The 13,530-nt window shown below is 41.9% G+C and overlaps 1 protein-coding gene across 2 annotated transcripts in view; it reads right to left on the reverse strand.

Moving 5' to 3' along the window:
• The window catches only part of SYNE1 (spectrin repeat containing nuclear envelope protein 1), a 621,543-nt gene that overhangs the window by 75,474 nt on the left and 532,539 nt on the right, over positions 1 to 13,530 (reverse strand). For both annotated transcript variants that reach the window (XM_060240915.1, XM_060240910.1), the window contains 3 exons: positions 12,439 to 12,597; positions 11,919 to 12,085; positions 4,982 to 5,144 (listed from right to left, as the gene is read on the reverse strand). In XM_060240915.1, the coding sequence (XP_060096898.1) occupies positions 4,982 to 5,144; positions 11,919 to 12,085; positions 12,439 to 12,597 (489 nt within the window). The remainder of the gene's footprint in view (positions 1 to 4,981; positions 5,145 to 11,918; positions 12,086 to 12,438; positions 12,598 to 13,530) is intronic.

Below are 13,530 nucleotides of genomic sequence, written 5' to 3' on the forward strand. Positions count from 1 at the left end.
GTGGTCCGTCCCCTCTTGAAAAAAACAACGTTAGATCCGGCCGAATTGGCACACTATCGGCCGGTCTCGAATTTGCCCTTTTTGGGTAAATTTATTGAGAGGGCAGTGTTGTTGCAGCTACAGAGTTTCCTGGAGGACGCTTCTGTCCTTGACTCCTGCCAGTCTGGCTTCCGCCCGGGCCATGGGACGGAGACGGTGCTGGTCGCCCTGGTGGATGACCTTCAGCGGCATCTGGATCAAGGCGGCTCAGCGGTGCTGATGCTGTTAGACCTATCGGCAGCGTTCGATACGGTCGACCATCGGCTTCTGGCGTGCCGCCTTGCCGACGCGGGGATTCAGGGGATGGCCTTGCAATGGCTTTCCTCTTTCCTTGACGGTCGGGGACAAAGGGTGGCGATTGGGGAAGAGCTGTCCCAGAGACACACGCTCGATTGCGGAGTGCCTCAAGGGGCGGTACTTTCCCCGATGTTATTCAACATCTATATGCGCCCCCTTGCCCAGATTGCCCGAAGGTATAGGCTGGGTTGTCATCAGTATGCTGATGACACCCAGCTCTATCTGCTCATGGACGGCCAGCCTGCCTGCGCCCCAGAAAATCTGGACCGGGCGTTACAGGCAGTGGCTAGGTGGCTTAGGCTGAGCGGGCTGAAGCTGAACCCGGCGAAGACAGAGGTCCTTTGCTTGGGTCGTTGTGGCCCGGGAAGGGAAATCCCCCTGCCAGTTTTTGACGGCGCGCCGTTGATAGCGGCGAGCAGGGTCAAAAGTTTGGGGGTACTATTGGAGCCTTCACTGACAATAGAGGCTCAGATAGCAGCCACTGCCAAGTCCGCATTCTTTCATCTTAGGCGGGCGAAGCAGTTGGCCCCCTTCCTGGAATGCGACGACCTAGCAACAGTGATTCATGCTACGGTCACCTCGAGGTTGGACTACTGTAATGCCCTCTACATGGGGCTACCCTTGTGCCGGACCCGGAAATTGCAGTTAGTGCAGAATGCCGCCGCCCGGCTGCTATTAGGGCTCCCAAGATGGGAGCACATTCAGTCGGGGCTTCGGGATCTGCACTGGCTGCCAATAACATTCCGAGTCCAGTACAAGGTGTTGGTCATTACCTTTAAAGCCCTATATGGCCTAGGACCTGCCTACCTTAGGGACTGTCTCTCCCCACACGTTCCCCAGAGAGTACTACGATCGGGTTCACAAAACCTGTTAGTAATCCCTGGGCCAAAGGAGGCCCGCCTGAAATCCACCAGGGATCGGGCCTTCTCGGTAACGGTGCCTTACTGGTGGAACCAGTTGCCGGAAGAGGTACGGGCCCTGCGGGACCTAGGGCAGTTCCGCAGGGCCTGTAAGACAGTCCTCTTCCAGCAGGCCTATAACAACTAACTGACATTGAGAATATCTTCTGGATGGAACTAAAAATGACATTGAGAACATCTTCTGGATGGAACTAGAAATGCATCTACAGACCGCTGGTTTTTATTCTTATTTTTATGTCTTATTAATTATGGTTTTAACTTTATTATGTAAATGTTTTTAAGCTGAATCTATGTGAATTATAATGTTGTAAGCCTCCCTGAGCCACTTCGGTGGGAAGGGCGGGATACAAGTCTAAATATAAATAAATAAATAAATAAATAAATAAATAAATAAATAAATAAATAAATAAATAAATTCTAGTTTAATTTACAGTTTCAATTAAAATAACACACAAGCACACCATTTTCGGAAAAAGTAGAATAAAATTGGCCACAACTTTATTGGTTACAGCTGTAGTAAGCCTTGGCACAGCATGGGGTAAGGATCCCACTCATCGACTGACCCACCTGCCAGTCAATGCCCTGCTGGTCACCTTGGGATGGCAGGTTTGGGATTCTACTAGGGTGGAAGCCCAGAGGTGGTCTCCCCTGCCACCTGAGCATGAGGGTAATCCCCCAGTTTACATGCCCCTGGGCTGGGCACATCAGTTGCCCCTCACGCCAAAATTCCTTAAGGAGATCCCCATACTCCGGAAGTGGGCACACAGGCTGATTTTCTGAGAATGGATCCAGCCCCATGCTGATACTGCCACAAGAGCTGACCCCAGCTGGCTCCCGCCAAAGCTCCTACAGCTGTAGCCAAGGGCATAGGGAATCCCCAATACCATGTAGCCAGATATCCATACAACAAAAGAACCCCCTCAGGACAAAGGAGAGCCTCCAGCCATGTAGAAATGTCAGGGTGCTGAATCCAGCGACCCTCCAAAGCATCCATGATCCTCTGCAGCCTCTTGGTTGGCTTCTGCTTTGCCAATTTCACCATATCTACACCATGCCAACTTTGGCACTGCAGCCCGTTCCAACCAGCTAATCATCTCCCCCAGGAGTATCTCCCACAATGTCTTCAACAGCCCTATGTACCAGCACACTGCCAGAGGAGGCTCTGAGTAGTTCTCCACCAAGTTGTATCAACAGCATGTTGGGGGGACCATGGGTGACTGAATGAGACCACACCCTGGGGAAGTCCTTCTGCTTCACCTCTTGCTCACCACACCAAGTGACTCTCACTTTGTCCTGCAGGCCAACATCCAGTCCCTAGCCAGACAATGCTGTGTTTGCAAATCCAGGCTGACTGGTGCTGTTCCCTCTGAAACTAAGAGAGTCAATGGCAAAGGAGTCAAGATAACATGCTGTGTCTGCAGATCCAGGCTGACCGGCCCTGACCCCCTGAAAATGACGGAATCAACTGTAAAGAGTAACAATACAGAGCGGGAACCCAATGCAGCCTAAAAGAAATCTTGTAAATCTCTGAGTCAACGTTAAATGACAGAACCAGGGGCATCCCATTCCATGCCTCCCTATGTCAATTGACTCCCACATAAATTCTGCATAGACGCTTGACCAGTGCACAACGTCAAAGAGGGCAGGTGGCAGTGCTGGGTCCTAAGTAGCTGCTGCTCAGCCCTGTCCTCCGACCTACCCCAGAGGCAGCTCATAGGGCCAACATCAGGCTGGGGGTGGGGCCTGCTTCCCACGCTTGGCCTGGCCTGCCCCCTCCACCTGACAAAAGGCTGCCCTCCCTCTTACCCCTCCCTGAGGAGCCACAAACTGGACCAGGGTGAGTCCAGGTCCTTGCTTTTAAAACAGTTTTTTTTTTAAACTCTCAAATGGGTAAATGTTTGTTCCTTAGAGCTCTGATTTTTTTGGGGGGGGGGGATCTAAGACTTTGGAAAAAAACCCTCCAATGTCCACAGTCTCCTCAGGCTACAAACTTGAAGAAAACCGAGAGACAAGAAAGATAATTGCAAAGCCAGGATGGCACCTTTGTAGCTGGAAAATGGTGCTGATGTAGGCAGGACTGGGATCCTACTCAAATTAGAATTTTTTAAAAAGTAAATTTCCAGCTGTTTTCATTGAGATGCCTTTCCCCTTCTATTTCTTCAATGAAAGTGACATGCTTTTACAAAAAAGTGAAAACTAGCAACACAGATTGTTATGTCAATTGCCATTAAAAAGCACACAAAAAACCTCCCTGGTGGTGCACAGGGGACTGGTGCAGAGAAAATGCAGGGAAGCTTGCCATATGGAAACCCTGTTTCTGCTGCATTGTATCTAACAGCACTTTGTACCTTTATTGGCATGATACATTTCAGTCGGATGATTAATAAGGGTACTGTTATAGTTAAGACACTTAACTCATTATAAAATACAACATCATAAAATTAGCCCTTAAAAATCATCCCAGAAGTCCCAAACTGCACCCAGCAGAGATTCTGGCATTTAGAGAAATCCTGATGTGCCAGAATCTCCGCTGGAGCTCAGTTTTGATGCTACAGGAAATGATTCTGCCTGTTAAGTAGAAATCATGGTTGTGGACTCCAGGAACAATTTCTTGTGCAGTTTCACATTGCAATAGTGATCTGGAAATGCACTCCTGGTATGGAATGTGGCATGCTATAGCCTGATCTTGTCAAATCTCAGAACCTAAGAAGGGTTGGTACTCGGATGAGAGAACAAGAAAGATTCTATGAAGGAGTGTAATGGCAAATCACCTCTGCTTCTCACTTGCCTTGAAAACCCCTTGCTGGGGTTGCCATAAGTCAGTTGTGACTTGACAGCATATATGTAAATAAACACACTCTTATGGCTTCCCTATTCTCTGAACTCTTGGGAAGTCACGAGAGAACAATTACCAAAGTCACTACATTGTGCAAGAGTTCTCTCTTTCAGTCCCCTGCCCCCATATTTTTGGTCACTACAGACTGATGAAAGATTCTTGGATTGAATCCTCAGAAAATCAGACTCAGAAAAACCTTACACATCAATAATTTGATTGCAAAAGAGTCAAAGCTGCCCTAGAGTCAAGAGTTTCACACAGTTACCGCCCCCCCAGGCATTTGTCCCCTTTCACTTTTGATAACCTTGCTTTTTCTTCCTACTTTTAGTACTGCCTCCATGACCTTGCAGGTTCTGCACAAACATGAAAATTAAATACTACTTCTCTACATTTCATGCAATTTCACATGCAAAGGAATTCAGACACATGTTTAGGAGCAGTCAAGTAGAACAAATATTTGAGCATTCCTAAATATAGAGATTCTCAAGCATTTGTAAGGCTTGCAATATTCAAATGCAGGGTGCTTCCTTCATGGGTGTAAACAGTGCCTTGCAATCCACTTCAAATCCCCCATACGATGAAAAGCTGATTATTAATTTAGCTGACACTCTGGTCATAACACCATGGTGCCTTACCTTTTGTTTGGCAGGGTCAGTGAGCAGTTCCATGTTGACTGGATGTCAAAGCCAGGAGACTCTATCAGAGTAATGCCATAAGCATAATCTGCCTTGAATTTTAAGGGCATCTTCCTCTCACTGCCCTCTTGTAAAACTGAGCTGGATACAGCAGGCCCAAGCCTGTACCACACTTGGGTCACCCTCACCATTACGCAATGGAGAGTGGCAGTGATTCGTGTTTTTTGCTCTTCTACCTCATATTTTTGTTTTACCTGCTGTTCATTTAGTTTCCTTTGAATCTCCTCGGAGTCACAGGTTTCATAGACAATGGGTTTGGACAGCTCAGACTCAATGTGGGCAAGCCAAGCTCTCAGGATGCTCATGTTCTTATCCAACTGTTGGACTGCGACCAAGGTCTCCTTTAATTTCTTCATCCTGTCAGAATCACAGGTAACAGACACCATGTATGTTATTAAGTAGCTGTTGAACAACACATTCTTCTTGGCAATTTGCAATACAGATTTGATATATTGTTAACAACTGAACAATGTAACTGAACATTTTAGTCACAAAATTATAAATTTATATTTGACATCATAAATATGGTCTATAATTGGTAGAGCATCTTCATTTAGGACTGCAATCACTAATTGCAACTTGAAGAGACAGAAGCTACTCCCATGAAATAAAATGTCTTATGACACTAATTAATACACACAACTAGTTCTGAAATTTATCTGCAAAGCCAGTTAACAAGATCTCTGATGCTACAGTTCAGTCTTCTCATATATTGAGGATTAAATTGACCAAGGCTTTCTTAACAGCTGAAAAATTTACAGGGCAATCCTAAACAGATTATTTCTTCTATGGCCTTTGAAGTCAGTGGGTTTAGAAGAATATAACTCTGCTTAGGGCAGCACTATTAATTTTATTTTCAAAAGAGAAAGCACTGTGTGTTAGATTGGATGGGATGCAACTGGGAGAAACTTGTGGCATTGTCCACCTTCAAAACGCAAAGGTGGGGGAGAGAGAGTTTCCTGGCTTCCTGGTTTCTGGAAAGCAGGGGAAGAAGAGAAGAAGAAGAAGAAGAAGAAGAAGACATTGGATTTATATCCCGCCCTTCACTCCGAAGAGTCTCAGAGCGGCTCACAATCTCCTTTACCTTCCTCCCCCACAACAGACACCCTGTGAGGTGGGTGGGGCTAAGAGAGCTCTTACAGCAGCTGCCCTTTCAAGGACAGCCTCTGCCAGGGCTATGGCTAACCCAAGGCCATTCCAGCAGGTGTAAGTGGAGGAGTGGGGAATCAAACCCGGTTCTCCCAGATAAGAGTCCACACACTTAACCACTACACCAAACTGGAGTTTGGTGTAGGAGATAGAAGAATCCCACTAACTAATGAATGCTGCCCAAATGGCTGTGTGCTGGAACACTACATCCTAACTCAGCCATTTTTCAAGAAGCGGCTGTGATAATCCAGTACATACTAGATCTTGCCCATGAAAGCCAGTGTCAATTAATTTACTAATCCACATGGCATTATACTGTTCCTGTATATTCATTGCAATCCTAAACAGAATTAAACCCTTTTGAAACCACTAAAGTCAATGGGCTTTGGATTCCATGTATGTACATATGCCATAATGTATACACCTGCACAGAAATACCAGACAGTTAACATTATAGCTCTGAGGAAATAAATGGAGCCATCAATAAAAACAATATTGTGATTGGAATCTGCTGCAGACCACCAAAGAATGGGAATATGGACCACCAAAGAATGTGGATTTTCCAGAAAGAATAAACAAGTAACAATGGGAAAAATATAGCTATCTGCAAAACTCAAAACCTAAAATAAAATGAAGGCACACCCACATCTGAATGGAGATAAAAGCTCACATATATTCAGGAGAACGAATGGAGGCAAAACTTCCAACTCAGTTGCCCAATATATGATATTAATATAACAGAAATGAGAGAAATCCAGGATTTCTATTCACATATAACTGAAAAATTGTAACATGAACATCTGCCTCTAAAGGAATTCTGCTACAAGCAATTGACCCTGCAATTAAATTGCTCAATCCAGAAATTAGATAAAAATTTATGTAGTCTCTGGAGCAAGGCTGGTTCAGGGAAAGCAAATACTTCCTTAGTGGTATTCTTATGGTTTTTTCTGGCAAACTATTTGAGGCAGCTTGCCATCTCTATTCTGAAAGGGAGAGTATAGTAACTTTTTGGGTCTTAAAGAATCCACTGGACTAAAACTTTGTCTGTGGCAAACACTAACATTCACAATTTTAAAACCAGAATCTCAATAATCTAATTTTTCCTTAGGTAAAATTACATTTGAAGCCCATAGGTTATATTAAAAACCCCTGCACTTTAGGAGATTAAAGACTAAGCATGCACCACCTTTAATACCTCTTTACTGAGGAAATGCACAAATGTCTCAACCAAGCTTAGCAAAATATCAAGTACCTCAAACTATATGGAAAATAAACTAGTGTCTGTTATTCTATTCATTACTTTTGATTTGAACAAAACGGCTTAAGGTGCTTCTGTGTGCATGTATTACCTAGGAAATACACACTGCATGAAAAGACTAGTATGCAAAATCCTGGTATACTATTTGTTATAGGTCAGTGGTGTGAAAGTCAATAAGTAATATAGTCATGTGCGAGAGATGGCCCAGTTGCACAGAACAAAATGCAACAGTGCACTTTCTGAGATACTTGGAAGCCAGCATTCTTGGAAAATTACATAGAACATCACTAAATATACTGCTTTAAGAAGCCTGAATTCCTTTTCACAGTCACAAAGATTCCACATTCAAAATAGCAGCTTGGAATCATCACATGACAAGTTGAAGCAAGGCTGTATAAATTTAGCAAGCCTGATAGATACATATGTATAAGTACAGTAAGTGCTTGCTATTTTCTGTACTTTTCTCACAGTTCTCAATGTATCTCAGCCATTTGACCTTCCCTGCTTCCTTAATGTTTGACACTATTTATAGTAATATTCAAAAGTATATATGCCTTAAAATGTATTTAATTCTAAACATAAATTTACTATGATTCACACACCCACTACAGTGTATCATGAAGTCAAAACGATGATCCAGTCAGACAGCTGGTTACTAATAATATTCTACAATGAATGTTTTTAATGCTGTGACCTCAGAAAAATACTTTCCCAGCTTACTTACGATTCTAACGCTCATAATAATTAATATATGCCTGATGGTTTGGGGTTTTTTTAACAAAAGAAAAAATAAAGTTTTTTAAAAACCTCTAGAACTTGGGAGCAATGAAAGAAAAATCTGCTTCGGTAGTCCTTGTTCTGAAGGGGTTACAGTTCTGTGTACAGTTCTGATACAGTTTCATTCATGCTTCTGTTTGGACAGCAGTAACAAGTGAAATGTTCTGCATAGACAGAGAACATTTTGGATATTTTAAAATAGATCCAAATATGGTAACAGCAGAATCCTCATAACATGCATAGTGCTTGAAATACTGCTATAAAACCATTCCCATGTCAGTGCTTCTCAATGCCCCATTAGCAGCACACAGAAGTCTACCATCAGATGTGTTTTTCTACTATGTCTCATGTGTAATGTAGGATGCATTTAATAGTTAGTAAAAACCAGCTTCACTGAACATCACTGCATGTGCAGCAAGGTTGTTCCCCATTATAAAAAAGGTTTTGCTGATTCCAGTTATCTAAAAGCTCAAACATTTTAAAGAGTAGGCCTCAATTTTCCAGCAATTAGCACCCATTTAATCACCTACTTGATATGAAAGTGACAGAAAAGAAATACATAAAAGAAAATGAATAATAAATATGCCTGCCTTGTCACATCGCAATTGCAATCAGGGAGGTCTGAATCCACACTGCGGTCATCTGCCATCCTCACGGCATATAAATCTGCTGAAACCAGCATTAAACTTTCCAGGATTAAATAGAAGAGCATTCAGTCCAAAGCTAGTAAAGATTGTGTTCCATACAACACTGAGCAAAAAATGCTCACACACCAAACAAATGTTAGTAAGGGCTGTCTGATAATATGAGACTGAGCTGTGACAAGTGGTCATGTTTCTAAATAAAACTTACATTCATCAACATGTGCCAGAGTGATCTCTTGGAATGTAGGCCATGAATGGGGGAGGGGAGGAGGAAAAAGGCCTTGACTGTAGATTATGAACAGTTGTAGACACAACCATGCAAAGGAGAGCAGCCTTGGAAAAAGTGTGTCTGGTTATAAACATAGCAAAATGCTTTGGATATCAGGGAGGGGGAGAGATAGTAAATGGATCTTTTAACAAGGGAGAGTTTAGAGGGAGAAAGACATTTACTGCAAGACTCAAAACATCTAAAACTGAGTCATATAATGATAAGAATAATGAGAAAAGAAACTATGCAACTAGGCAGATACATGGGATTAGTGCAGTTTACAGATAGTCACAAATGAAAAAGAGGTGCCAGAGCTCGTTAGCACAATTTGCATAACTCATTTGCATATGCCACACACCCCTGACATCACTGGAAGGTATACTAAATTATATCAGCTCAGCATCTACCTTAAAATGCTTCTTGAATTATAATTGTCATAATAAATCTTTACTCCTATCATACTTTTAAAATTACTTTCTCCTATGTGGCCACAGTGGCATGATGAAGATTTCCACCTGTCTGCTTTATATGTGTTTTGGTTGATTCCCCATTTTTTATGGGGAAAATATTAGCAAGTCTGTCAAATCTTATGGTTCAGCAAAATTCTCACAGGGGGTTTGAACAATGGAGCCCAGAAGCAAGTGGGAGAGGGGATAAGAAAGAAATAGCACAATAAAATTTAGAGGTTCCGGAGCTCTGCTCCTGTGAGCTTCTGCCCAAAATGAAGCCTGGTCACAAATGAGAATAGATATAATGAAAAGCAATAATTATACTTGTTACTGATTAAACATCCACACTGAAATCAATGGGACTTTATTTTAATTAAAGCCTCTAATTTTTAAAAAATGTTCTGCCAGATAATGGTATTGGAATGCATAAAACCAGACATGCCATTGAAAGGAAAAATTACAAAACTGCGACTGACTTATATCGACTATGTCATGTGGAAGAACTAACTAGAAAAAGCAATTATGTTGGATTAGTTAGTGACAAAAGGAAACCAGGTTGCCAAAGAACACGGTAGCTAGGCACCATACAAATCGACATCAATCTGAGTATAGAATAGCTCAAAGAAAACAGTACAAGACTGGAAAACATGGAGAGAGCTGGTCCATAGAATAGCCAAGAAAGGATGACTGAATGGTTAACAACAACAGGCAACTATAACACTGCTGAGCTTTCCAAACCTTGGTTTCTGTAATGCAAAGCCATGGAGGCGTGGGAAAGGAGTTCCCTGATGGAGGAGGACTCTCTGGGGACAAGCTCATCAGTAACCACTGAAGACTCACTCCTGCACTACTGAGCCCAGCCTGGTGGGGTGATGGAAGCTACAACACAGCCAGGCCCACTCTGGTGGCAGCCACTGCACAGCTGGTCTCAGTCCAGAATTGGTGCATGCCACAGCACAACTGGGCCTGGCCTGGCAATGACATCTGCCATAGCATAACTGAGTCTCATCTGTCAAGAGTCCTATCTTGCAATGAATATATGACTAATGCTTTACTTTGCACCTGTAACTCCAACTCTATTTTGACTGTAATGTATATGTAACTGTTCTACCCTTCTCAGACAGTGTGCATTCCTCCCTTTTCATGAAGGCTATGTGTTATCTGTTGTACCAGTGCTTCCCAGGTTCTGTTTTTAGCACACTGCTCCAGGAGGGGGTTTCTTTCTCCTCCTTCAAAAATGTTTTGAATCTTGGTTCCCACTTTGCAAACCTGCCAAATCTTGCTTGCATTGTAACAGTTAAGGTAACAGTATAATTGTATGGAATGACCCTTTGAGACCAGTTCTTCCAAGAAGTATCCTGGCTGTATCATGTCTCAATAAAAGACCTTATTTCATTCACACCATAGAGCTGTTTTTACTGAGAATTGTGCAGAACTTGACATCTCCTGGCACGGGCAGTTACCTCACAACAACATAACAATTAGGCAGTCTTTTCTATGAGAGAGGTTGCCAAAGAGAAGAAAGGAGGAAAAGTTGGAAGTAGATAATGGGTGGGTGGGCTGGCTGGCAAAAGAAAAGGAAGCAGGAAAAGGGGAGAGGCTACAGGGGCTTCCAGGAAATGGAAAGAGGAAATAGTGGGGGAGGGGGATACAGGGGAAAGTGAGGTGTCCCTCTCAAGTCCTTGCAGCTTGTGTATACACACACACATAAGCTGTACTTTGACTCACAAAAGCTTATACCCTGCTCTTTAAGGACTCAAATTTTGTTCCACACACACGCACAAATGTTTAGCAAACTCTCCTGGCATTCTACATCCTTAAGAACCAACTATCTCTGATTAAATACTTCTTACATCGGTGAACTGTTAGCCAAAACCAGAAATGAGAAGAACAACCACCCTTTTAATATCCTATATATTTATTTATAGTAAACCATACTATGATACGCAGCTATGCATTTGTACATACGTAATATGCATTTGTACATAATATACACCCACAGCATGACTAAAATTCACTGAAATTGTCTTTTATCTGCTGCACCTTAAGCAAGATGCAGTCTTTGCATTATTGTAGTATCTGCATTATTGCAATATTGTAGTCTTGAGTACTACCCACCTATAATTTGGAGTACAAAATCTATTCTACACTGTGCGTGTAAAGTGGTTTTCCTGACACATAAATGTATCCATTACTAGGGACAAGCCCTTACCTCACCTCCTTTATTTCAAAATGTGTGTATCCAGCTTTTTCAAGGAGGAACTACTGGATACCTAAAGGATATTATTCATAGCACATGCAGAAGTCACACTGGTAACAATATTATTATAGGTAAAACTGTTAATCTTGTTTTAGAACTGAAACATTCTTAACCTGACATGAAATCACAATATGTATGACACCACAAACTTGAAGACTTCAAAATGAAACAGTTATTTTACAGATACAATGTAATATGAAGAATACCAAGAAAGGATGACTGAGTAAGAAAATTGATAGCTACAGCAGAGGCTCAAAATTGTGTAATGTACAACATGGTTTTTCAACACATGGTACTATAACCTTTAAACAGTTCAACTATTTTACCTGGCCGCAATGAGATCTAGAAGGTGCTGCCATCTGTCATTGACTTTGCCAAGTTTATACTCAATCTCCAAAGCTTTGCTTTCATGACTTGCTTTAGCAAGTCGTTCTCCCATTTGTTGCAGCTGGATTTTATTCTCTTGGGCAACCGCAATTTCATCTTGATAATCCTAGATGACACAAGGATACACAGGGATAAGACAGTTTACTCAATATACCTTTCTGCTCAGAACTATAATAAACAGACACTTCATAATGCTTGATGGGAGAAATTCAACAAAGATGATATTTATATAAAAATAATGCCAGCTACATATATCTTTATCATTTAGAAGCTGTTTGCAAGAGATAATGACTTGAGAAAAATAAATGTACAATTGGAGCTAAACTGTAAGTGGTTACATTAGATTCTGTTCAATTGTTCACCAAACCTAGCATCGCTATCACTTTAGGCTCTCATAAACTGAGAATACTTGTAGAAGGTAAGAACCTGATCCTAAGAACATAATCAGAAGCACTATACCTTTTTAAGCTTTTCTATCATTTCCTCAATGAGGATATCTCCATTCTGGGACACTTTGCTCTCCATCTGTGTCAACCATTCACAGAGCTCTTTGTTCTTCTCACTGAAGACTGCCCACTCATTCAGTCTCTCGTTCACTTGCTGCCGTCTCAAGGAAACCTTAACATGTAATGCGGGAGGAAATAACACAGTCAGATTTTGATGATAAAAGAACTTCTAGTACCATCTCAGTGCAATGCAACATAGTTATCTCTGAAGCAAAAGATAAGTGGATCTATAGCCTTGCAAGACTGCTTTAATGTTCATTGTTAATTTCCAATTACTTCTGGGTCAAATCCCACTTAAGGTAGGAAGGCACAGACAAAGAATAGAGCTCATGAGGTTGAGCTGCCATTTCTAAAAATGATAGCTTTTGACACTGCAGAAAAGGTTAGTTGCTATCCTATTCTAGATGGAGGCCAGAGTTAGGGTTCAGGGCATTCCCACACAAACTGGTAAAAGTGTGCCCTGGAGTCACACAGGAGGCCAGGACTCACTTTCAACTTCTGTATTTAGATATTCATGCTGGATGTGGTGCAAATGTCCAGAACCATAGGCTGCTTCCAGAAAGTCACTTTTATATAGTGCTGTCCCACATAGGTACCTAATCTGCCTATATGATGAAGCTGGCATTGAGTGACATTTCACGCATAATGGAGCGTTTTTCTTCTGGGTTTACACTGAACATGATATCAGAGCTAATCACAGTTCTCTGACAAGTCTACCTGCCTTCACAACTCATATTTCAGTGTATATTGAAGTGTAATGCATAAATTGGCTCTTATAATGAAACATAATTTGAGGACTTTCCTGGACCTATCTGTCATTTGCATTGTTAACTTGTTTCCATCTTAGCCTAATGGCAGTTTTTAAAATGCTTGGCATACTAGTGCTATAGATAATTAATTCATAAACTTTACAAACATTAGTGTGGTGTATCCAGTTATATTGACCTACTTTGCACCCCTAGCCAGATGTCCCTGGAGCATTAATTTGATAAATTTATCCTTTTTTGATACAACATAGCTTAAGAGATAACTGATGAGATAAAAA

This window comes from Heteronotia binoei, chromosome 1, assembly GCF_032191835.1.
Source record: "Heteronotia binoei isolate CCM8104 ecotype False Entrance Well chromosome 1, APGP_CSIRO_Hbin_v1, whole genome shotgun sequence".
NCBI lineage: Eukaryota > Metazoa > Chordata > Lepidosauria > Squamata > Gekkonidae > Heteronotia > Heteronotia binoei.